The 27,322-nt window shown below is 35.7% G+C and overlaps 1 protein-coding gene across 3 annotated transcripts in view; it reads left to right on the top strand.

Annotated features, from left to right (window-relative positions):
- Positions 1 to 1,353: 1,353 nt before the first annotated feature.
- The window catches only part of meis1a (Meis homeobox 1 a), a 49,422-nt gene continuing 23,453 nt past the window's right edge, over positions 1,354 to 27,322 (top strand). For 2 of the 3 annotated variants that reach the window (XR_007427943.1, XM_022674570.2), the window contains exons 1-8: positions 1,355 to 1,609; positions 5,192 to 5,313; positions 8,744 to 8,882; positions 9,197 to 9,247; positions 9,369 to 9,419; positions 11,946 to 12,089; positions 18,979 to 19,087; positions 22,371 to 22,516. Coding sequence is in view for 2 of the 3 variants with exons in the window: in XM_022674570.2 (XP_022530291.2) it covers positions 1,598 to 1,609; positions 5,192 to 5,313; positions 8,744 to 8,882; positions 9,197 to 9,247; positions 9,369 to 9,419; positions 11,946 to 12,089; positions 18,979 to 19,087; positions 22,371 to 22,516 (774 nt within the window). In the remaining variant the exon portion in view is untranslated. Of the gene's footprint in view, positions 1,610 to 5,191; positions 5,314 to 8,743; positions 8,883 to 9,196; positions 9,248 to 9,368; positions 9,420 to 11,945; positions 12,090 to 18,978; positions 19,088 to 22,370; positions 22,517 to 27,322 lie in introns of all 3 variants that reach the window. The other variant, XM_022674572.2, reaches the window with a different exon arrangement.

The following is a 27,322-nucleotide window of genomic DNA, read 5'->3' as shown; positions in this document are numbered from 1 at the left end:
TGTTTATAGAAGTGGACAAAAGGTTTTCCTGCAGCTGGTTCTTAGATTTTGTTTCTGCGTTTATGGAAATTATCTGAAATCAGAGTAAGGGGCTGTTTCACACCGCAAACAATTCACATTATTATTTGGTTCCATAGGCGGGTTAAATTCTTGTCTGTATAACATAAACTTGGGCAGCCTGCTAACGAGTCATTATGACATCAAATATGCCTAGATAAAAAATAATATATGCTTTAAAATCGGTTCTGAGCTTCAAAACGGTTGAATCGGTTTTCATATAAACCTTTCTTTCAAATCGACTTTTTTCTCTTGTTCTTATTTCTTGAACACAATATGATAACAAAAATAAAGCCAAATCATGCTTCTCCAGATATTTGTTTTAAACTATGTTTTAAACTATTTCCACAATTATATAAAGTATCAAAAAATAGAAGAAGCTTTATAGAAGAACCAATCGTATATTCAAACCAAAACCCCAGTAGGAACCCTTAAACTTTCTTTTTGTTTTACAGACCACCTGATTCACACTGGATATGCCAACTAACCACATAATAACACATCTCAGAAATGTAATTTGAACTTTATTTAAATCGTATAGTAAAATCCAGTTCTGAAACAGTTTGTCTTTTGTATTTAGGCAGCATACAAACAAACCGGATTGAGGTGTGCATACAACATAACTTTTTTAATAACAACATCAGAATTAAACACACATGCACACTGACTTTATTCACAAAAAATGGATTGATGCTTCATGTGTGAATGCAACATGCACAACACCTCTTAAAGTGTTTATTTTTAACAGTTGTTATACAGTTGTTAAAATCCAACTTATAAAAGTTTGAATTATTTTTTTTTTCTAACTGATCGAGAAAAAGTCGTAACACAGGTCTGATCAATGATATGTATGATTTTTTTTAGCAAGAATGTTTTTACAGTGCACAGCATTACGCACACAAACTCCATTTCCCAAACCGAACCGGATTGAGTCGGCATGTGTGAACGCAACCCAAAAAATGACTTCTAAAAACATAATTTTTATAGTTATCTTTAATGCTTTTTAACGTATTGTTTAAACAGTTACACACTGTCCAACACATGATCTTCTCACCGCGGCTCCTTTAAGGCCTCCCAACACCCTCCTCCTCCTCCTCCTCCTCCTCCTCCACCTCCACCACCTCCCCTCTTCAGCTCAGAGACACAGTGTTGCATTAAGATCTGGGGAGCTGAGTGATCGCAGACGGGAACCGGGCTTTATCTGGAGTTTATGGCTTCTATCGATCGGCGCGTTGATCGATATTGATTAATACCTGCGGGGCGAGAGGAGGGGAGGGAGGAGGTGGTGGTGTGGGGTGGGGATGGGGGGATGCAGGTGGGGCAGTACAGCCAGTACTCACCGGCCTTTTGCCCCAAAGCCTGCGCGAGCCTCTTACTGGATTATGTTATTGCTGCGTACGAGGAGCCCACGAGCCACGATCGGGACTACAGCCTGATGTAGTGTGTGTATGAGTGTGTGAGAGTGTGTGTGAGTGTGTGAGAGTGTGTGTGTTGAAGGCCGGGCTCGGACCGAGCGGCACGCGGGAGCAGCCTCGAGCTCATGGCGCAGCGGGTGCGTAAAGAAGGAGCCGATCCGAACCTGAAAATGTTGTCTTAGAACCTGTTTGTTTGCAGCGCGTGCTGCGTTAATACACATTAATGATGGTGGATTAATGTGAATAGAGTTGAATTCACTTTTAATGGTGTTACGTTTACACCTACAGCCTGCAAAATAGGATTTACGTGTGCAATTTTAATTTTAATTTAACGCGTTGCTTAAAACTAAGTTCTGGGACAAACTTCTAAACCTAAAGCTGGACTGAAGAAGATTTTAAGTAGGAAATTATTATTGCAATTAATACCAATCGTATATGGACATAAACATTTGTTGCACTAACATTGTTGGATTTTTACAGATCTACAGTGTTCGTTTAAAACTATATACAGTTTAAAGAGTTTTTTTTTAAAGTTTTGAGAAGATGATACCAGTTATTTTTACTATACCCAACTTTAGAAATTTACTCAGCATTGTATAAACTACAAAAATATTTTTTAAGAACCCCGCAGATATAAATTCTCTATTATTACACATCGTAAAAAAAACTTATTCTGAAAAAACGGAGACGGTGCCTGCGTTCACACAGCTAACAATTCAATTCAGTTGTTGCTTATTATGACGCTACGCGTTTCCATAGCTTGATAAAAGTTTAATAAATGGGCTTGGGCTGCCAACTAATGAGATGTAATATCATCAAATTCACCCAGAGATTTGAAAACAAAACGAAACACTGAAAATCAGATAAATCGCATTCAAACATATTTACTGAACTGGATTTCTAAAAACAGCTTATATATTTAAAAACAAAAAAGCCTAACACAAATCTTAAGAAATTGGATTTACATCTACACGGTCCGTTTAAAACTGAATATACAGTTTTAAAAGTTTTGAGAAGACAATACCCGTTATTTTTACCATACCAAGCTCTAGAAATTCAGCCAGCACTTCACAAAATATTTTTAAGAACCCTGCAGTTATTAATTCTCTATTAATACACAGCGTAAAAAAGATAATTTGCGCTATATATTAATGATCTGTTATTAAACACCGTAGACGCTAATTTATCATAAAAAAATACTAAAGCACTAGATATTAGTAAGACATTTAACATTTAAGAAATGCTAATTCAGTACTATAATGAAGGTTATTATTTAATCAATTAACTATGTATGTTGTTTATATACTAACTACAGACAAACTCGTCTATACGACTACAAGCTAATTCAGTAGGTTTAGAGGTCAATTAGCAGTAGATGTACTTTAGACAGTAATAAGCACATCAAAGCGAATTCAGTACTTTTACAGTTTGTTAAGGAGTAGATAATAATTATATATTAATAAACACTCCAGATTTTACAGGTGCTAATTTTACAGGTAATTAAGCACTAAATAATAAATATCATACATTGAAATACCTTACAAGCCAATTCATAACTTTTACATGTGATTTTAGCAACATATTATATGATTATATATTAAATATATATATATTAATAAACGCTTGGATAGTGTAATAACATTAAGCATTTGTGAGCTCTATAGAAGCGTTAGCAAATGTACTAGCATAAGATAGTTGCTGTTATTTCCGTATTATTAGAGGAAGACAATACATTGCATACAGTGGTAATTTAGCACTAGATGTTATTTATGAATTAATAAGCACTATAGACGCTTATGTAGTTATATTACATATATATTTGTGGCAATGTTTTCTTCAGCAAAAAGGGGAAAATCAATGCTATTATTTATAGCACTGCAGGTTACGTTTATTAGGTAACAATCAGTACTGTACAGGCTAATTTAGCACCAATTAAGGTTATTTAGCATTATATGGTAATTATGTGATAATAAACACTGTTGAAGCTAATTCAGTACTGCTAGAAGTAATTTAACAGTAGATTAGTTAAATATTAATCAACACTCACGTTCAAGTTTAATTCACATTCACACTATATACATCTAAACATGTTTTAGACATTACCCAATAGTCGATAATTTAGTAGCATAAAGGAAGTAATTCAACTCTAGATACTAAATTATAAATTAATTAACCCTGTAGGAGCTATTGCAGTGTTGTTATTTGGCAATTTGGATATTCAGTAATATTAGAAGCAATTTAGAACTAGATACATTCATTATATATTAATCATCACTATAAACTAACTAACAGAAGAAGTAATTATTAGGTTATACTATACTATTTATTAGGGTATTCACATATTAATCCGCTCTGTAGATGTTAATTTTGTATGTTTGTTATTAATTATTGATGCAAAATTTACTTTGCTTTAGAAAAGTATACATTTACTTTACTTTGCAAATTACTTCAATTCTGTAAGAGTTTATTGAACTCTATGAGTTATGTCTAGATAAATTAGCGATATGCCATAGAGTAATTAAATTAATCACAGTAGAGATGATGTGTAGATATGAATAAGATGCGAATCCGCGCTGTGGACTCAGTGTTATAGGAGCTTTTTTAACTCTGTAAATGGACTCGCTGATCTTTAGCGCTGTAATTGTGGAATAATTCACTTCTGTTAGATCTAGATTCAGATACGCGGTTTTAGTGTGGATAGTGAATAATTCATTGTTAGAAGTAGTTCATTTGTGGCTTGGTCTTTTTATTTAATAGCTTTTGTTGTGCTTGTCCCGTTTAGATCTGGGAAGTCTTAAAATACAGCTGATATTTTCCGCCGCTTCAGCAGCTTTTTTTAGAGTTTATTTGACTTTAGTTGAACTCTGAAAATTCAGGCATGTCAGTTACATACATTAGTTGAATTTTAAACGTCTTTAATGATTTTACAAGTTTAGCATGTTGATTAGTTTAGTCGCTCGTGGGGAACACAGAATAAAAATAAAATGTCTAACATAGAATTACTTTGAAGCTGATTCTTATTTTTATCATCTTTCGTCTTAATGATGTTGCTGTACAAAACTTTAAAACCTTTTTTGTGTTTGGGTTTGAGTATATAGCACATGAGAATGTTCCGTATTGTCCATATCGTTTTTTAAGGATAAATGGTTTAACAAGATTAATAGTATTTTATTTTCAGTTCTGTAATCAGGAATCTGTATTCAGCTTTCTCCGAAAACACTGAAAATGTATTGTATAGGAGTGTGTGCGTGTGTATCGCGGTGTGTAAATATAATCAACGTGATCAGTTATCAGAGTATTATTTTATTATTTTCATTTATGTAAAAAAATGCAATACACGAGTGACTGTTGCAGCTTGTGGTGAAATGTTGATTTATTAATGCATTTATTTATATAAAAAAATAATATGTGTGTCATTTAGACTCTTCAGTACTCTTACTTGTTGGTGTTTTGTTATTGGTGTCTGTTCTTATTTAGGTCTGTATTATGTATATGGTATATGTGTGTGTTTTTTATTATATTAATAATAGTTTTTTTTCTGAAACCAATGTCTCTCTATATAGTGTGTGTATTCATTTATTTAAATATATTTAAAAAAGTTAAGGAATTGATTAGTTAGTTAGTAAGTTAATTAGTTAGTTAGTGTGATTATGGACTTGATTATGAATTATTTGTCTGGTACTTTACGTGTTGTTCTGCCTTTTTTGTTTTATTTTCAGTATCCAGACCCCCTCTACCCCCCGGACCCTCTGTACCCAGAGTTTCCCGCAGTCCGGCCGGTTCTCGGAGCTCAGCTCTCCGCCAGCGAGGCGCTCCGGAGGGACAAAGACGCGATATACGGGTACTGAACCGGAACAGCCCCGGGAGACACTTCTGATTAATGATCACTAATTAGACCTGTAAACAGATCAGTAATCAGATACTTAATCAGGGGTACGTTTCCCAAAAGCGTAGTTGCTAACTACGTTAGCAACTTACATAGTCTGGACGATGCAGCTGCGACGCAGGTGTTTCCCAAAAGCGTGGTTGAAACTATGGAGGTAACCACGTTAGTAACTTGCATAGTGCAAACCTTAGTTAAGCTACTCAGGTGTTTCCCAGAACCGTAGTTCCAGCGAATGTTCGCAACTACCGTGGTTCAGCTGCGTCGTTCCAACTACAGCTCTAGACCTGTCGTTAGGAGCTTAGTTCCTGGTTATTAGTGCAGACGATGGACGGTAGGACTCAGAAAGCTGATAAATCACATTAATATTGCTGCACGAGGATTTAAGATGTCAAGTGTACCTATTTTTTAATGTTTGTGTTAATTACACTAATTGAGCCACTTCACTTTTACCAATGTGCGCCCAGGTAAAATAATAAAATTCAGTCCTTTTTTAATGTATGTCTTTAACATTTAGCTTTATTTGGCAAACATGAATTCAGTGTAGTGAAAAGAGTGCACTGAAGTGCTCTTTAGCTAAAATGTATTTTACAGTCTTGGAAAGATGTATGTCAATTATTCAAGCAGGCAGCTCTTGAGTAAAGATAACTTGTGCTGTGAACATTTATGAAATAGTTAATAATGATTTTTTTAAACCCACTGTGCTATATGCACTCTGTGAATAAGGCTATTAAACTGTCACTGGGGTAATACTCTAAAATGGCTTTAACGTAAACACCTGTACCCTAAGGACCTTTGAGGGTATATTTGCATTGTTTGTACCCAGTGAAACAAATATATCCATACAGTAGGCAAGAAGGTGTCTTTTAATAATATATTCATAACAAGAAAAAACTAAGTAAAAAGTGTCTTAAAATAAATAGAGACATCTAATAAGCAGGTGTTTTGAATTACCTAATTATCCTCTGGAGGTAACAGGACCAGACAGAGTGTGAATAAAAAAAATGTATCATTTAGTCAATACAACGTGTGTTTCTAGGCCTATACAAATGTTATCAATTAGTATTTGTTAAATAATATATTACAGGAAATACGTAGAAATATGTAGGCTACATTAATATATATGTAAAAAATAATAACATTAATTGCCATTATGAAAAAAAAACATTAAGATTATAAAACCACGACTGGGATTCGAACTAGGTTTCCATCTGGTGTTCTGTCGAGTTTTGCTACCCTGTCAAACCGTACTACCCTAGTGCATATTTAATTTTTAAATATAAAATTGCTAGAAAAAGCCCCATATTTAAACATGCTTTCGGTAGATTATTTGGAAAGCCTGAATCAAAATATCAGGAGACAGTTTAGGGTTATTAGGGGTGATTATAAACCTTATGTTTTTTATTATTGCTAACTTATTATTACTTTCATTATCATCAGCTGTCATTTACGCATTTGTAATACTCAGAAATAATGGCAAGGGGTTTCTGGTTGTTTAATGCACCCAAAAAGAACAGAATTACCATAAAAAAAAACAATAAATAAATAAAAAATGTTTCCACGCTTGGGCGCTTGTGTTGAGAAGCACATCTCGATCGGTTGCACAATTCGACAGAACACCGCGCGCTGCACCGTCGTAGGCGCTCTGCTGAACCACTGAGTAACACACATTTCTCAGGTCTCATTTGAATAAGACTCATTCAGAATGGTGATTATTTTATTTTAAAAAAATATTGCAATAGCAAATATGTGTATGTTTTTTTTTAAGTAACACTGTCTGTTACAAATAATAATGAATATATAGCAATTATTGTGTACATTTTACTTGCAGTTCATTGTTATTTTATCAATAGTATTGTTGTCCGTTATGTTCTGGTGATAATTACAATATAAATAGCCTAAATGATACATTATTAACATATTTTTTGCATAATATTTTAAAGATTGTGAGTTTTGCACGTTTTCTGCTGGGAAAGTCTGGCCGAACACATCTGGAAACACCTTAGTTAAGACCACGGTGGTTCAAACCAACATAGTTCAGACTTCTGTGGTACCAACAAAGTACGATGGTTTCGGGAAACGGTCGTACTTCAGATGTTAGTTAGTTTAACGATGCATCGTACCACGTTAGTTCAATGCTAGGCTCCGTCGTTGTACGGGAAACGCACCCCGGATCGTTTTATGTTTATTTGCTTCAAAAATTTAGTTGTGTCCAAGCCGCTCGTAAATTCTGAATTTATATAAGCAGATCAAGGTTAGATTTTCCAAACACACAAAATTTTTGCACTAAAATGATTTTTCTAGATCAAGGTCGAGCAAGGAGAAAACCCATATTTCCCCTTTATGTTAAGATAAATTCTTAATTCTTAATGCTAATGCAAAGCTTTTGGGGAAAAATAGCCGAGTGTAGCATTATAGTTCAAAACTCATATAGAGTCATCTTCTTTTAATAGAAGTCAATGTATCAAGATTTTGTTTTTTAAATACCACTTTTTGGAGCATTACTATTGATCACGAATTTATCACGAAATTTCGTGATGGCCGTCTAGGCCACACACCATTAACATTAAGATTAACGGGTAGATTCACATGCATTCAAATGGGTGTGTGTGTGTGAAAAACGTCAAATATGTAGCTGTAGTTAAAAAACAAATGTATATTTTACACATTTATACATTTACACAATTTACAGAATGTAACATATTTCCCCGAAAAAATATGTTTTCGAGTGTTTGACCGGTATATCATCATTGTTCACATGGTTTTAAGTTGTTGTTTACACTTTGTTGTTGGTTTCAGTGACCTCTATGTCTGGATGCTTTAAACGGCTTAACGATATATCGTTACTCTCAAGCAAAAAAAAAATCGTATGGTACCTTTTTGACATAGTGTAAATCTGACAGTTCATCTTTAAAAAAAAATATATATAATTATGTTAAACATTAGACTTAACTAAGACCTGTTTATTTTTACATTTTATGTGTTAATGATCTCTGATTTTAGTGAGGAGGTCAGCTACAAAAAAGTGTTATACAATTTTAACTAAAACATTTTCTCAAAGGTAGAAATTCTCAGAATAAAGTGTTTTTTTTTTACCTTGTCTGCCATTAAAAGTTAAAAAAAGTTGTTTCTTTTAAAAAAAAGATTGCGATATAACATTGGAATAAAAAAAACATTTTACATTGACTTCCATTGAAAGTAAAAAAATATATATTTTTTCTCCTGTACAGTTACCAGTTACTGTATTGGAGATGCGAGTTTTTTTTTTGTCTCAGTGATGATGTATACTTTTCTACAGGACTGTTGCTTTGTGTAGTTGTGTGTATCAGTTTTATATTGTTGAGTTGTGTTTATATAGTGTGTGTGTGTGTATGTGTGTGTTCTCCAGTCACCCACTGTTCCCACTGCTCGCGCTGGTTTTTGAGAAGTGTGAACTGGCCACGTGCACCCCGCGTGAGGGTGGGCTGGGGGGCGACGTGTGCTCCTCATCCTCCTTCGACGAAGATCTCACCGTCTTCTCCAAACAGGTGAGAACACACACACACATACACACACACACACACAAATATATAGTGTTTGTTTCAATATATATTTATATATATATATATATATATATATATATATATATATATATATATATATATATATATATATATATATATATATATAGTATATATACACACACTGAATCAGAGGGTTTATATGAACTGGGACCCTTAGTGTATAAACCGAGTGTATAAAGCTCGCTTGCGCGCGCGCGGTGTGTGTGTGTGTATGTGTGTGTGTGTGTGTGTGTGTGCTGGGTGGTCTCCTGAGTTTAATGGGAACTCTGGTTTTGCAGATCAGAGCGGAGAGGCCGTACTTTCTCCCCAATCCAGACCTGGATAATCTAGTGAGTCTAATCTGATACACGAAACACTGAATTATTATTATCATTCATATTAATCTGGATTTTTCCTTACTGTGTAAACAGTTGTAATCTGACAATCTGAACCGATTTGTTTGGTTTTTAGATGATGCAGTCTATACAAGTTCTACGATTTCATCTACTGGAATTAGAGAAGGTGAGATTATCTAATGTGCTGTTCAAGTGTGAAGATGATGATGATGATGGTAGCAGTAGAATTGTTTTTTTTTTGTCTTAAAAATTATAATAAAGTAATAAAGTTAATGCAAAACTAGACTGAAATAATATTAACTATGTACACACTATTAGTAAGGGTAATAATTATGCTGTTATTGTAATTATGTTTATATATTTTATTTATTTATTTATTATATTATATATTTTTTTCTGTTGCTGTTTTTAGGTATATCATTAGCAACCCTATTACTCTTGTTACTTTTTAAAAAAAATAAAAAATTACAAATAGCCATCATTTTATAATTAGCCGTATCACTAGTATAATTATTTTAAGGAGTAATAAACTATAAAGCAATTATAATTAGGAACTGTAATAAAATGTTAAAAACAACCTAAAACTAACAATAGTTATATTACTAACAACAATAGGGTATTTATACTATTAGCCTTATTACTAATATTGATTTTGTTGTTGATGTTTTAAGGTTTTAGATAGCAATACTACTAATACTACTTATAATAAATCATTAGCATTATTACTATCAGTGTTTAGATAATTATAGTTTTTGTATTTATTATTAATATTGTTTTGTTAATTTTGTGTATTGTCCTTTACATAGGTCTAGACATTAACTTTAAGACTTTATTACCAGCAAGTAGTCCTAATATTTATAATAATTATTCTAATATTATTTATTCATTATTATTATGGTTGTTGTTGCTGTTGTGTATAATAATGATAATTATGATACTAATGTTGTTTTACAATGATACAATGATGATGCTGATGATGCTGATGCTGATAAGGAAGAAGATGATGTTTAAATTGATGATGATGATGATGATGATGATGATGATGATGCTGTTGTTTATAATGATGAGGATGATGATACTGATGATGAGGATGATGACCATGTTGTTTTTTATAATACTGATGATGCTGAAGCTGATGATGATGCGGTTATTTATAATGATGAGGATGATGATGATGATGAGGAGGATGATGACCCTGTTGTTTTTTTATGATGATGATGAGGATGATGACCCTGTTGTTTTTTATAATGATGATAATGCTGAAGCTGATGATGATGCGGTTGTTTATAATGATGAGGATGATGAGGATGATGATGATGATGATGATACTGATGATGATGATGAGGATGATGACCTTGTTGTTTTTTATAATGATGATGATGCTGAAGCTGATGATGATGCTGTTGTTTATAATGATGAGGATGATGATGATACTGATGATGAGGATGATGACCCTGTTGTTTTTTATAATGATGATGCTGCTGTTGTTTATAATGATGAGGATGATGATGATACTGATGATGATGATGAGGATGATGACCCTGTTGTTTTTTATAATGATGATAATTCTGAAGCTGATGAGGATGCTGTTGTTTATAATGATGAGGATGATGAGGATGATGATGATGATACTGATGATGAGGATGATGAGGATGATGACCCTGTTGGTTTTTATAATGATGATAATGAGGATGATGCTGTTGTTTATAATGATGAGGATGATGATGATGATAATGATGAGGATGATGACCCTGTTGTTTTTTATAATGATGATGATGCTGTTGTTTATAATGATAAGGATGATGATGATACTGATGATGATGATGATGATGAGGATGATGACCCTGTTGTTTTTTATAATGATGATGATGATGATTCTGATGATGATGATGTTGTTTATAATGATGAGGATGATGATGATACTGATGATGATGATGAGGATGATGACCCTGTTGTTTCTTATAATGATGCTGATGCTGTTGTTTATAATGATGAGGATGATGATGATGAGGATGATGACCCTGTTGTTTTTTATAATGATGATGATGCTGTTGTTTATAATGATGAGGATGATGATGATACTGATGATTATGATGATGACCCTGTTGTTTCTTATAATGATGCTGATGCTGTTGTTTATAATGATGAGGATGATGATGATGAGGATGATGACCCTGTTGTTTTTTATAATGATGCTGATGCTGTTGTTTATAATGATGAGGATGATGATGATACTGATGATGAGGATGATGACCCTGCTGTTTTTTATAATGATGAGGATGATGATGATACTGATGATGAGGATGATGACCCTGCTGTTTTTTATAATGATGAGGATGATGATACTGATGATGATGATGAAGATGATGACCCTGTTGTTTAGTATAATGATGGTAATTATGATACTACCATTGTTTATTATAATGCTAAAGATGATGTAGATGATGATGATGATGACACTGTTGTTTATTATAATAATGAGGATGATGCTGCTGATGATTATGATGATGATATTGATGAAGAGGATGCTGATGATGATGCTGTTGTTTATAATGATGAAGATGATGCTGGTGTTTTTTATAATAATAATGATGGTGTCGTATGTTGCTGTTGTTTCTAATAATGATTATGATGCTGTTGTTTATTGTAATAATAATAATGATGGTGTCGTATGTTGCCGGTGTCGCCGCAGGTTCACGAGCTGTGTGATAATTTCTGTCACCGCTACATCAGCTGTCTGAAGGGGAAGATGCCGATGGATCTGGTGGTGGACGACAGGGAGGGCTCCTCTAAATCCGACAGTGAGGAGTTCAGCCGCAGCTCTGCAGCAGATCAGGTCAGTGTGATCAGATTTTCTGCAGCTCGTCTGATCTCTGCTTTAACTGATCTGCACTGGTTTAGGGGGGATTTAGAACTGCTGTTCTGGAGACAGTCAGCCAGTGAAGAGCTCCAGGATGGGACTGTATACATGTATATCAGTATACATGTTTCTGTGTGTATCTGGCTGTGATATTATGAATTATATTAGAATAAACATAAATAAACATACAGTTAGATGTTAGAATGTGCTGTTGGGCGGTGACGGTGTTGATAAGTTGGTTAGAAGAACAGAGGTTTGGGTGCTGACCTTCTATGTGAACTTTAGTCACTATATTGATTAGTTTAAATAGCCTTTTTCAGGAGAGAACTGGGTGTGGTTATGCTACACAATGAGCTAACTAGCTTTTTTTTTACATATTTTACAATTTCTTGCTTGTTATTTTCATTTAAACAGAGGTGCCTAGTACAGTGTAGTGATGCTAACAGTGCAGTAGAGATGCTAACAGTGCAGTAGAGATGCTAACAGTGCAGTAGAGATGCTAACAGTGCAGTATTACTGCTAACAGTGCAGTAGAGATGCTAACAGTGCAGTATTACTGCTAACAGTGCAGTAGAGGTGCTAACAGTACAGTAGTACTGCTAACAGTGCAGTAGCGATGCTAACAGTGAAGTTCTGATGCTAACAGTACAGTAGTACTGCTAACAGTGCAGTATTACTGCTAACAGTGCAGTAGAGATGCTAACAGTACAGTAGTACTGCTAACAGTGCAGTATTACTGCTAACAGTGCAGTAGAGATGCTAACAGTGCAGTATTACTGCTAACAGTGCAGTAGAGATGCTAACAGTACAGTAGTACTGCTAACAGTGCAGTAGTACTGCTAACAGTGCAGTAGAGATGCTAACAGTGCAGTATTACTGCTAACAGTGCAGTAGTGATGCTAACAGTACAGTAGTACTGCTAACAGTGCAGTAGCGATGCTAACAGTGAAGTTCTGATGCTAACAGTACAGTAGTACTGCTAACAGTGCAGTAGCGATGCTAACAGTGCAGTAGTGATGCTAACAGTGCAGTAGTGATGCTAGCAATGCAGTAGTGATGTTAACAGTGCAGTTCTGATGCTAACAGTGCAGTGAAATCCTGCAAAAGACCATTAAAACCACTGCAAAGACCATTAAAATATTATAATGATGAAACTGGCACTCATCAGGACCATGTCAGGATAAGGTAATCAGAGTTACTAGCCTCAGAATGCCATAAAAATTAACAACAGCACCCCAGATAAGAGACGTAAATGCTTCTTCACAGAGTATTTTGGTTTGTTTAACATATTTAAGTTACAACATGTTTCCTTATGTGTTCCTTCATAGTCTGATAGATCACTTCACTATTCATTTACTATGTAGAAAAAAAAAACATTGAATGAGGACAGAGTAAATCAGTGTTTCAAGGTAAATAGAGGCAATTAATGTAATATATTTTTTTGTATTGTATTATTTGGCTCCCACATTTACACTTCTATTGCACTCAAGGTAGAAATAATAACGGGTAAGAAGAGCATATGAATAGGTAGTACACCTCGACAGAACACCGGCCCAGGGATTGTAGCTAGCTAGCATAGCGGCTAGTTTTTATGTGTTTCTAAAAAGGCCAAACAAGCGCTCGTACACAGCTCGGGAGGTTCTGCTTGTGGAGGTTCAGTTTAGAGAAGATTTATCCCCTGCAGCTGTTCTGGGGTCAGTGTGGAGCTGTGTTTTTGCTACGGTTGGTTCGGAACAGTGGAGGAAGCAGGTCAGGGATCAGTGCTGATGTGTAACCTGAACGCTCGGGCTCGCTAATGATGTTCTCCGCTGGGACGGAGCGGCTTACGGAAAGCGTCTCTCTGCAGTGAAGGGGGCGATTGATTTGGGGGTCCTGAGCTTCAAAGGCATGCGGGCGGGGCATGCTGTACCGGGCTGCTCCAGAACCAGGCCGGAGGTCACGACATTTCTGCGCCGGGTTTTGCGTGTGAGGAAATAGTTGTGTGCTTAAATGAGCTCTCTGTATGGAGTGTAGGTGCATAAGTGGGTATAAGGATGTATGTATATAGAACCACTGTATATGTATATATATATATATATATATATATATATATATATATATATATATATATATATATATATATATATATATATATATATACATATACAGGGGTTGTACAATGAAACTGAAACACCTGGTTTTAGAGCACAATAATTTATTGTGGTGACGGACAGTTCTGGTGGAAACAGGAGAGTTGAGGTGCACATTGAATTCTGCGTGATTTGATCAGCCGTGGTTTTATGTTTTTTGGATACAAATAGCACCCGAACATCCCTTTCAGACAGCTTCCTCTTACAGCATCCACAGTTAATCCTGTTGGATGTGGTCGGTCCTTCTTGGTGGTGTCCTGACATTACCCTGGATACCGTGGCTCTTAATACATCACAAAGACTTGCTGTCTTGGTCACAGATGCTCCAGCAAGACATGCACCAACAATTTGTCCTCTTTTGAACTCTGGTATGTCTCCCATAATGTTGTGTGCATTGCAATATTTAGAGCAGAACTGTGCTCTTACCCTGCTAATTGAACCTTCACACTCTGCTCTTACTGGTGCAATAATGTGCAATTAATGAAGATTGGACACCAGGCTGCTCCAATTTAGCCATGAAACCTCCCACACTAAAATGACAGGTGTTTCAGTTCCATTGTCCAAACTCTATATATACGCAAGAATCTACACTATTTGGACAAAGGTATTAAACATCAGTGTTGAAGGCTGTTCAATGAGCAAGTTACCCTTTCCCTGCTGCTAAGAGTGGCTTTATATTGACTGAATACTGAATTGACTTCAATACCTGTTACTCTGAAAAAAAAGAGAGCACTTCAGTTTCTGAATCAGTTTCTCTGATTTTGGTATTTATAGGTTTATGTTTGAGTAAAATGAACATTGTTGTTTTATTCTATAAACTACAGACAACATTCCTCCCAAATTACAAATAATAGTATTGTCATTTAGAGCATTTATGTGCAGACAATCTTTAATAACAGTTTCCATGCATCTTGGCATCATGTTCTTCTCCACCAGTCTTACACACTGCTTTTGGATAACTTTATGCCTTTACTCCTGGTGCAACAATTCAAGTAGTTCAGTTTGGTTTGATGGCTTGTGATCATCCATCTTCCTCTTGATTATATTCCAGAGGTTTTCAATTTGTTAAAATCAAAGAAACTCCTTTTTTTTAAGTGCTCTCTTTTCTTTTTTTTCAGAGCTGTATATTTAGACAAATCTTGGGATGTTACGTTTACTATACAAATAAGTAAAGTTTAATTCAATTTTGTTCAAGTTAGAAGTTTTGAAATATTTGAAATCTGAATTATGAAATCTGAGATGATGCGCGATGATTTAGTTTAATTTGAATTTTTTTTTTGTGATTATTTCCAAATCAGAAATTACAAATGTGGCACTAGTAGGCCTGTCACAATAATTTTGATTATTAAATTATCGATTTATCGCACACTAAATAAACATGACCTCATTTATTTTTTGAAAATCGTGATATTGTCTATTGTGTTTATTTGTATGTTTGTTCACATATATAACAGTGAAGAGTATTTTTTCCAGTGTGACTCCATAACATACACACAGTGTGGACTAAAGTATGTGAAGAAATAAATGTATAATTGCCAATCTAATTATAATAAATGATTAATTAAATTTTAGTTGTCTTTAAAAAGTGTATAATTGCCTTTTTATGCTATTCTGTTATCATTATATCAGTGGCATTTAATAATCTTAAAATAAAAAAAATATTGTGTATCGCAATAATTTCTGGGACAATATATCGTCCACAAAAATTTCTTATCGTGACAGGCCTAGGCAGTGGCATGGTGTAAATAACTTCATGAATGTTTAATTGGCAATACTTCTCTATGGGGACTTAACGCTATGTGTCAGTGTGTGCTTTTGCACATCTGTGTCAACAATAAGCATAACTTAAAGTAGCTGAATATAGCATTCGTTAGTTTATTAATACACAGGGGTGTCCATAAACATTTAGACATAAAGTTGCTGTCCAATTAAAAAAAGACAAGTATCTCCAAACTAGCAACTTTACAGGAGAGATAATAAACCTTTAAACTTTTAATGGAAGTCAATGTAAAAAGAGATTATTTCAGGTAATTTTTAAGTATTTCTATTGGTCCATTCATTAAGAAATTTTGAAACAGTGTAAGAGACAGTTTTGTGTTCAAATTATGTAATAAACCAAAAATCCAAATCACAAAAATGGAGATGCTTGTTTTTTTTCATTGTACAGCAACAATACAACAGGAAACAGTGGATTAAAGAACATCGGTTTGGTTCATGGCTTCTCTGTGGACTCCAGCCATTAATATAATAAGCATATAAATGTACTGTAAATGTGTTTATTAATACTCATTCTTAGTGTTTCAGGTTTTTTGTAGCAAATAAACTCATACTGGCCGTTTGTGTGTGGCTGCGTATATGTGGGTGATTATGTGAGAGAGTGTGTGTGTGTGTGCGTGTGTGTGTGAGCACATAAAACTGTAGAGCATGTGTTGTATATTATCTCTTACAGCATGTGTCTGGTATGCAGTTTCTTACTGTACTGAACTAAATCATATATTACCCATATCTGCGACTCCGAGCCCCGACTGCAGAACAGCCGCAACCGTCTCAACATCCATTACATTCATTTACTATTCTGTATAAAATGATTCAAAGCCAGATAAAATCTCAGATTTATTAATTATCCATTTTTTGGGGAAATTAAAACACATTTATTTATTGTTTAAAAAAAATGAATTGCTGAGAGATCTGAATTTTTGTCCAGTCTTAACTTTTGTTATGCTTTGAATCCTTTTCTAAAAGAATCGTGATTAAATTGCATCACTGTGAAATCTCCAAGATTTCTAGATGCTTTAAATTAATATAAAAGAAAATACAGCTCTGTAAAAAAAATTCTGAATCAGTTTCTCTGATTTTGCTATTTATAGGTTTATGTTTGAGTAAAATGAACATTATTTTGTTTTATTCTATAAACTACAGACAACATTTCTCCCAAATTCCAAATAAAAAGTAATTTAGTCATTTTCTGCATTTTTTTAATAACAAAAAAGATGCAGAGCTTTTAGACCACAAATAACGCAAAGAAAACAAGTTCATATTCATAAAGTTTTAAGAGTTCAGAAATCAATATTTGGTGGAATAATCCTGGTTTTTAATCACAGTTTTCATGCATCTTGGCATCATGTTCTCCTCCACCAGTCTTACACACTGCTTTTTGATAACTTTATGCTAATCACTCCTAGTGCAAAAATTCAAGCAGTTCAGTTTGGTTTGATGGTTTGTGATCATCCATCTTCCTCTTGATTATATTCCAGAGGTTTTCAATTTGGTAAAATTGAAAGAAACTCATTATTTTTAAGTGGTCTTTTATTTTTTTTAAGAGCTGTATATACAGACAAATCTTTGGATGTTACGATTACTGTACAAAAGAGTAAAGTTCAATAAAATTTTGGCCAAGTTAGAAGTCTAAATTTTAAATCTGAATAATGAAATCTGAGATGCTGTGCAATGATTCAGTTTGATTTGAATTATTAATTCATTTCTTTGTTTGGATGTTCAGCTTATTGCAAATATTCCAAGACTTCTAACTTTAAGCCACAATTTATTTAAATGCTACTTATTTGTACAGAAGCAATAACATCCCATAACATAACATTATAACATAAGATCTGCCTAAAAATGATTCCATATGAAGTGGTTTTTAAAGCATCTTGAAATCGAGGAGGGCAGAGAAAGAAGGACAGAAAGTGGGTTGTTTAAATGTTAGCATAGGCTGTTAGCTAACTCTCCTGCCGTCCTTTTTCCCCGCCCTCCTCCGGCTCTATCACAAACCCTGGAGATATCAGCCAATAGCGTTCGCTGAGGGAGGTGACCCTGGCCCCGCCCCCAAACTGTCAAAACCACCCCTTTTCAAAACTCGAGCGCAAAAAGTCACTCAAACGAAAAACAGCAGTCGCAGGTAATTCGTATGGAGCTCGAGGAAAACTGTGAATTCGAGAGGAAAAATAAACAGCTGAGAGGAGAAAAATGAAGCTCGAGAGAGATATTCTGTTCAGCACGCACACAATTCTCTTTTTTTTGCTCAGAAGTTTTACATTTGTGCTCACGAGAAGTTAATTTACACACAAAAAAGTTAAAACACGCTGGTTAAATTTTTTTCACCTGTTATTTTTGACATTAATGTGACGCAATACCATTTCTTTCTCTCTCTATCTTTCTCTCTCTCTCTCTCTCTCTCTCTCTACCTCTTTCCATTTCTTTCTTTCTTTCCTTCTTTCTCTCTCTCTCTCTCTCTCTCTCTACCTCTTTCCATTTCTTTCTTTCTTTCCTTCTTTCTCTCTCTCTCTCTCTCTCTCTCTCTCTACCTCTTTCAATTTCTTTCTTTCCTTCTTTCCTTCTTTCTCTCTCTCTCAATTCAATTCAGTTCAATTCAAAGAAGCTTTATTGGCATAAGCATATTACAGTATTGCCAAAGTATTGATTAATTAATGAGTTGATTCATTGAAAAAAAGAACAATTGATTAGTTATCATTGTATACATAAACAGTTCACGTATACATAAACAATTCACTATGTTTAATTAGACATTAATTATCACTGTAATTGACTGGATATCTGTGTAGATTATATTGAAGGTATAATGATTTATATCATTATCTCTATTAGAACCTGATGTATAGTACAGTGCAGTACAGTACTGTGGTTTTGGTGGGTTTTTTTTTTACTGAACTAACCCACTCTCCCTCAGACCGTGACACTGCTGTACTCTCTCTCTCTCTCTCTCTCTCTCTCTGTAGGTGTGTTGGAGGGAGGATGACTCTGTATCTGTTCACTCCACTGAAGGTCCTGCTGTTCCCTGCAGTGGAAGATCCAGTTCACTAAACGGAGACAACAGCAGTGAACACGGTAATAACACCTGACTCTCAACCTCTTTATTTACACACATAAAACAATACATAAATATATATAAAGAAATATATAAATAAATAAGTAAATACGTGGAGATATCTCAGTGATTCGTTTCAGTTATGACTCTATAGAAGAATTCGACCGTTTCTGTCTCAGGAAGCCACTCAGGTGCTTGTGCAGTCTCTTGTCATCTCAAGACTTGACTACTGCAACTCTCTACTGGCTGGTCTTCCACTGCGAGCCACCAAACCACTACAATTAATTCAGAATGCGGCAGCACGACTCGTCTTCAATCTTCCGAAGGTCAGTCATGTGACTCCTTTGCTGCGTTCCCTCCACTGGCTTCCTGTTGCCGCCCGCATCCGATTCAAAACCCTGACTCTGGCCTACAAGGCAAAAAACGGACCAGCTCCTTCATACTTGATGGCGATGGTCAAAGCCAGATCTGCACCAAGAGCTTTTCGAGCTTCCCGTACAGCTCGGCTCGAACCTCCATCACTCAAAACACACAGAAAACAAACATCCAGACTCTTCTCTGTACTGGCACCAAGGTGGTGGAATGAACTTCCACTGGATGTCAGAACAGCAAAGTCACTCGCCGTCTTCAAATGTCGACTGAAGACACATCTTTTTAAAGAGTTCCTAAACTAAAAAAAAAAAAAAAAAAAAAAAAAAAAAGGTTTCTAGGGTTCTTAACATGATTAAGTTCTATGTATCTCTTGATCCTAGTCCACAAACTAGCTTTGGATATCTTAAATAACTTTGAAGCACTGTTGTAAGTCGCTCTGGATAAGGGCGTCTGCTAAATACCGAAAATGTAAATGTAAATGTATAGAAATGACTCAAAGCATCACAGAAACTTCTCAGTATTCCTCAGTAATGGCATTTGATTATGGTTCTTAAGTAATACAATATATATATATATATATATATATTTTTAAGGATTCAGTCTTATAATGATTCTTTTGCTAGTGATTCAAATGATCACTTATATATGTATAAATCCTCTTCTGATTCATCTGTGATTCATTTTGATTATGACTGTTTGTAAAATGATTCAGAGTGTCACTACGTCTTTTGAACGATTCAGTTTGAATTTGATTCTTTGCCTAATGATTCAATGTATCACAAAATCTAGTATCTAGCAATTTTAGATTCAGTAAATGATCTGTTATTATGCTGTAATAATATGTATAGCTATTAACACTTAGCAAATCAATCCATGTAATTATGACCAGAGAAATACAAAATAAGAGTCCCGATTTTACCAAATACAGTAATGATTCACCATCAGCTCAATAAACACAACAGCACAGAGAGAGAGAGAGAGTTTTAATAGACACACAGAAGCTTTTTCTCCAAACACACACACACACACACACACACACGTGTTCCTGTCAGATTAGCATGAGTATTTGTGAAATGTTCGCTGGTGCCAAGTGAAACAGAGCTGCAGAGGTTTTGTCATCTCCAGCACACGTTTACACTTTAGCACCACCCCAGGGGTCTACTACTGCACACACACACACACACACACACACACAGTCTCACACACACACACACACACACACATATATATTCACACACACACACACAGTCACTTACACGGCGAGGAATGCAGGCATGTTGATGTTTCAGTAAGGTGAAGTCTGTTAGTTGGTGAGTAAGTCTGTGTGTGTGTGTGTGTGTGTGTGTGTGTGTGTGTGTGTGTGTGTGTAAATGGTGCATGGTGGATATAAAGAGTCGTGTCCGTGCTCCTCAGCGCTGCGCACCAACCATGGCCAATAAACCCAGAGTACACACACTTCCCCACAACCCTCACTGTGTGTGTGTGTGTGTGAGAGAGTGTGTGTGTGTGTGTGTGTGTGAGAGAGTGTGTGTGTGTGTGTGTGTGTGTGTACCTCACAGCTGTTAGTCTCAGCCTCTGTCAGAATAACACACAGAATGTGTGCAGGGAGAGAAGGAAAGAGAGGTAGAGGAAAAGAGAGGTAAACAGAGGAAGAGAGAGAAAAAGAGCAGGAGTGAGAGAGAGAGAGATGTAGAGAGAGAGAAGTAGAGAAAGAGAGAGATAAAGGTACGGAGAGATGTAGAGAGAAAGTGAAGTAGAGAGAAAGGTAGAGAAAGACAAAGAAAGACAGACATGCAGAGAGAGGGAAGGAAAGAGAGATAGAGAAAGAGAGAGAGAGATATGTAGTGAGAGAGAGATAGAGAAAAAGAAAGAAATAGAGGAAGAGATGTGGAAATGGAGGTAGAGAAAGAGAGAGTTGCAGAGAGAGAGAAAGAGAAATAGAGAGTGAAAGAAAAAAGAAAGAAAGAAAGAAAGAAAGAGAGAGATGTATAGAGAGTTAGAGAGAAAGAGGTAGAAAAAAAGAGAGGTAGAGGGAGGAAGACAGAGAGGGGTGGAGCGAGAAAAGAGTAGAGAGAAAAAACAGAGGGAGATGTAGAGAGAGAGGTAGAGAAAAAGAAAGAAATAGAGGAAGAGATGTGAAGAGGGAGGTACAGAAAGAGAGAGAGATGCAGAGAGAGGGAGAGAAATAGAGAGACAGAGGCAGAAGAAAGAAAGAAAGAAAGAGGTATGTAGATTGAGCTAGAGAGAAAGAGGTAGAGAGAAATAGAAGTAGAGGGAGGAAAACAGAGAGGGGTGGAGCAAGAAAGGAGTAGAGAGAGAAAAAAGAGAGAGAGGGAGAGAGGTAGAGAGGGAGAGGTAGAGAAAGAGAAAGAAAGAAAGAAAGAAAGAGAGAGAGAGATGTAGAGAAAGTTAGAGAGAAAGAGAGGAAGAAAAAGGGAAAGAGGTAGAGAAAGAAAGAGAGAGAGAGAAAGTTAATAGAGAAAGAGAGAGAGCGAGAGGAAGAGTGGGAGGCAGAGAAAAAGAGAGAGGCCTGGAGCGAGAGAGAGGTTGAGAAAAAGAGGTAGAAAAAAGTCAGGAGGTGTTCTTATTTGAACGGCAGTAAAGGGTTTAAAGTCTTCACAGTTTATTAAGCATTCATTATCTTTTATTTCTATCTTATAAGCTAATTAGAACTTTGATTTTTGCAGCCTATAACACATAAAAATAAATGTATAATAGTAATAATCTTTATGTGCATTTATGAAAGGTTTATTTAGGCATATTTACTGTGTTTCCTGTGTGCCTCATGCAAACCTCCTGCCATTTATTAAGCGTGAATAAACCTTTATTTATGTCTTATAAAGTAGTTATAACTAGTTTATAATGCTGTTATAATCAGTTTGTGTCTGTTTGTGCATTGGTAGAAGGTTAATTTTGGCTGATTGCTCTCAGGAGACCTCCTGGACCACAGTGCTGCTTCTCCGAGCACCGGAGATGATGATGACATGGACAAAGACCGTAGGAACAACAAAAAACGAGGGATTTTCCCCAAAGTGGCAACCAACATCATGCGAGCGTGGCTGTTCCAGCATCTCACAGTAGGCACCAATATTTAACTTTTAATTTTTATTTTAAAAAAGGCATTAAAGGCTTTATTCAGACCGAATTCTGAATTTCAGGTTTTGTAAATTCAGTGTAAATTCTAAATGTAATGTGAATGTAATTTATCACGTATCGCATTAACTCCTGCACATATCTGAGAGTTAATCACCGCAGAAGTGTGAAACAGCTGCCGGTGAGTTTCAGTGCTGAGATAAGACCTGAGCGCTGAACACTGCTGCTGCTGCTGTTTGGCCTCAGTGCTGCTGGGGGCTTAGCACATTCTGCTACACATCTGCTAACAGGAGGGTGGCAAATTACACGCTAATTACCCAGCCCGTATTACCGCCTGTGTGTGTTCTCGTGTGTATTCCGCTCTTCGAGGCGACCGCATGTCTACTGTAGCGACGCTTGGCTGCTTTCCCACGAGGAAAACTGCCTGATCTTCTTAAAATTAAATAATAAACCAGGCTAAACGATTTATTTTTAGTTACTTAGTTATTTTATAACTAACAATGAATCATACACAGGCTACAGTGTCATAGAACACATATTAAATATGTCTATATATTGTCAGAGATTACTAAAACTAACTAACTAAATTAAAGCAATAGTTTTTATATGTTATAGGCTAGTAACATTATAACAAGTATAAACCGGTTATATAAATTTTAAAGTTATAGTTAGTTTATAAAATAGATATAAATGTTAATTAATGCTTAATAAACAGTGAATACTTAGTAAAACGGCAGTAAAAGGGAGCTTCATAACTTTAACTGGCGTTCAAAATTTGGTATTATAAGTCTCTCTCTTCTTTTCTCTACCTCTCTTTCGCTCCACCTTTTTCTCTCTCTCTATTTTTTATTTAAACCCCGACATTTTCTTTGTAAGTAGAGTGTTAAAACTGAGATTTTTAACGATATTTTTGTGCTGTTTGAATGAAGGAAATCGGTTCAGAATGATGTTAATTTACATTGCAACACTGAAGAAGCATAGACCTGTTATTTAAGAACAATGTTTATTAAGAACAGCTAAACACAGCGCTGCAAGTCAAGTAAATAATGCAGACAAAAGATGATTATAACGTTCAAACTTTCTAGCACAGTTTGATTTGTTACATTGCTATACTTGTGATTATCACATCATAGCTTTATATACATTAAAAATAGCATAAAAAAATTGACACCTACGTCACAGACTATTTTCTTGAGCCTGACTCGACCCTAAGCTCTAGTCCAGGTAGCTGCATCCCTGAAATAGCAATCCGCCAAAATCAGAGCACAGCACACCTGGCTCTTAAAGGGAATGTGAGGCGATTGACACACTGATTGGTTTATTTCACATTAAACCCAAAACACACTCATGAAAAATCAAGAGAATTAGTACATGCCTTTTGCATGTTTTTGAGCTGCACAAGGTGTACTTTTCCTGTCGTTACGATAGCAAAGACAAACTGGTTGCTTTAGCTCGCCTAAAGATCGATATACAGTTATAGGTGCTGAGAGTTCTGTATATTGCGCCTGAACTTTACAAAAATGGACCAACAAAAAAAAGTTGGTATAAACTTACAATCGTATAACAGACTATTTTCCTAAGCCTGACTCGACCCTAAGCTCTAGTCCAGGTAGCTGCACCTCTGAAATAGCAATCCGCCAAAATCAGAGCACACCTGGCTCTTAAAGGGAAAGTGAGGCATTTTACACACAGATTTTTTATTTCACATTAGGCCCAAAATTAACCACACCCATGATTATTTAAGAGAATTATTACAAGCCTTTTGCACGTTTCAAGCTGTGCAAGGTGTACTTTTCCCGTCGTTACGATAGCAAAGACACACTGGTTGCTTTAGCTCGCCTAAAGATCGATATACAGTAATAGGTCCTGAGAGTTCTTTAGATTGTGCCTGAACTTCACAAAAATGGACCAACAAAAAGTTTAAAGTTATAAACGTATAACAGACTATTTTTTTGAGCCTGACTTACTCAACCCTAAGCTCTAGTCCAGGTAGCTGCACCTCTGAAATAGCAATCCGCCAAAGTCAGACACACCTGGGTCTTAAAGGGAATGTGAGGTGATTTACACACTGATTGGTTTATTTCACATTAAGCCCAAAATTAACCACACCCATGATTATTTAAGAGAATTTGTACATGCCTTTTGCATGTTTTGAGCCGTGTACTGTGTACTTTTCCCGTCGATACGATAGCAAAGACACACTGGTTGCTTTAGCTCGCCTAAAGATCGACATACAGTAATGGGTCCTGAGAGTTATTTAGATTGCCCCTGAACTTTACAAAAATGGACCAACAAAAAGTTTAAAGTTATAAACGTATAACAGACTATTTTCTTGAGCCTGACTCGACCCTAAGCTCTAGTCCAGGTAGCTGCACCTCTAAAATAGCAATCCACCAAAGTCAGAGAACACCTGGGTTTTAAAGTAAATGTGAGGCAATTTACCCACTGATTGGTTTATTTCACATTAAGCCCAAAATTAACCACACCCATAATTATTTAAGAGAGTTAGTACATGCCTTTTGCATGTTTTTGAGCTGCATAAGGTGTACTTTACCTGTCGTTACGATAGCAAAGACACACTGGTTGACAGCTCACCTTAAGATACAGTAACAGGTCCTAAAAGTTCTTCAGACTGCGCCTAAACTTCACAAAATTAGACCAACAAAAAGTTTAAAGTTATAAACTAATAACAGACTAATTTCTTGAGCCTGACTTACTCGACCCTATGCTCTAGTCCAGGTAGCTGCACCTCTAAAATAGTAATCCGCCAAAGTCAGAGCACATCTGGCTCTTAAAGGGAATGTGAGGCGATTTACCCACTGATTGGTTTATTTCACATAAAGCCCAAAATTAACCACACCCATGATTAATTAAGAGAATTAGTACAAGCCTTTTGCATGTTTCAAGCTGTGCAAGGTGTACTTTTCCCGTCGTTATGATAGCAAAGACACGCTGGTTGCTTTAGCTCGCTTAAAGATCGATATACAGTAATTGGTCCTGAGAGTTCTTTAGATTGCGCCTGAACTTCACAAAAATGGACCAAGAAAAAGTTATAATAAAAGTTACAATTGAAATGATAAATCTAGAACAGATTAGGAAAACTTTCTCCGACCCTCAGAATGGTATTTCGGGTCAGAAGGTCAGCAGAGGACACCACTCAGCTCGCTCATGTCTCGTCCTGTTGAGCAACAAGAAGCGCTCGCGTCCCAGTAAACCCATTACAGCCCATTCCTCGAGATCCCTTTGATGTCACAAGATCTGAAATATGAAAAGAAAAATGTAATTCATCACTCGCTCCCACCCTCCCTCCCTCCCCCCGATCTCTCTGTGTACACTTCTTCTCTTCACCCTGATGTTTATAAATTTAATCTTCTCGACCTACGCCTGCTGATTATTCCTTAATTTCATCTTTGGGGTGGCTGTCAGAATCATAGGCGCCAGGCTAATTAACAGATTTGCAGTGTTACACACATGCTACACACACACACACACACACACACACACACGCTTAGCAGAGAACATTAAGCACAGAGACTGCCACGCTTGTCCTTTTTATGACTGCTGGGGACAAAAATAACAATCTTTGATTGCCTCTTTATCGTCCGCAGAAGAAAGCAGCTATTTCTTCTCTATAAATAAGCTGAATTTCTATTTGCTGCTCTTTTTTCTGTGTACTGAAGCTCTGTGATTATTCTGTGTTATTTAGCTTTAATAATATGACTGGTAAAATAAGATAAGATAAAATGAAATAATCTGTTATTAATCCCACAATCTGGAAAAATATATTTATATAAAAACAAATAATTAAAAAAATAGTTATAGTAATAGTTAATATTAGCACATATTATCAAAATTATGTCTGATTAAAAAAAAACTTTTCTAAAGCCCTATCCATAGGGGATTATTTTCTCATGGGATTCTGGGGTCATTTTCTCTTTTATGGGGGTCCTCAGTGATTTTATTCCTGTCCAGAACGATCATGTATGTGTTTTTCTCAGATCTTCTCTGAAAAAAAATTACAGGCTAAATTATCTACTGTTGTTTGTGCTCCTCCAGTAATTTTAGTCCCGTCCAGATGCACATCTCACAAAAAATCACAGAAAATAGCTGTTTGTCCACTGTCATGCACTGTAATTATTGTACACATTGAGTGCGCGTTTCCATGGAGATCCATGTAAAAACACAACAGCGAGTGGAAATGGAGGAGCTACTGAACGCTGGTCCTCCTTTTTTTTTATTGCAGTCCGGTTGCAGGAGTTTTATCACTGAGTAGAAGTGTGAAATATTTTTCACAGATGCCCCCCTGAGAAATTAATCATGTTCGTATAGGGCTAAAGTTACCAGAGTAATCAAACTTATTTTAGAATTTGTATTTGTGTATGTTAGATTGTGATCTAACTGTATCTAATTTACCAGTTAGTTTTTAAAAAAAATTTTATAGTGTCATGGTTACCAATGTTACAAAAGTAACTTTAAATCTTTTTTATTAGTTTTTACTAAACTAATCTAACTTTCCAAAAGTAACTCAAGTAGCTATGAAACTGCACAATGTTACTAAAGCAATTCAAAGTAAAAAAAAAAAAAAAAGCTAAATAATCAAATTTAATCGAAGTTATGAATTTGCACAACATATTATTGTATTCCCGAGTAGGTGTTACCATATAATATAAGGGCACTAAACCCCTGATTTTTGCTGACTCCACCCTCAGCTCAAATTTAAAAAAGGCTAAAAAATGTATGGTAGGGGTAGTCTGGGTGATGTATGGGTTTAGAGGCAGGGCAGGAAGTAG

Source organism: Astyanax mexicanus, chromosome 21, assembly GCF_023375975.1.
Source record: "Astyanax mexicanus isolate ESR-SI-001 chromosome 21, AstMex3_surface, whole genome shotgun sequence".
Classification (NCBI taxonomy): domain Eukaryota; kingdom Metazoa; phylum Chordata; class Actinopteri; order Characiformes; family Acestrorhamphidae; genus Astyanax; species Astyanax mexicanus.
This window is presented reverse-complemented; position numbering and strand designations above follow the sequence as displayed.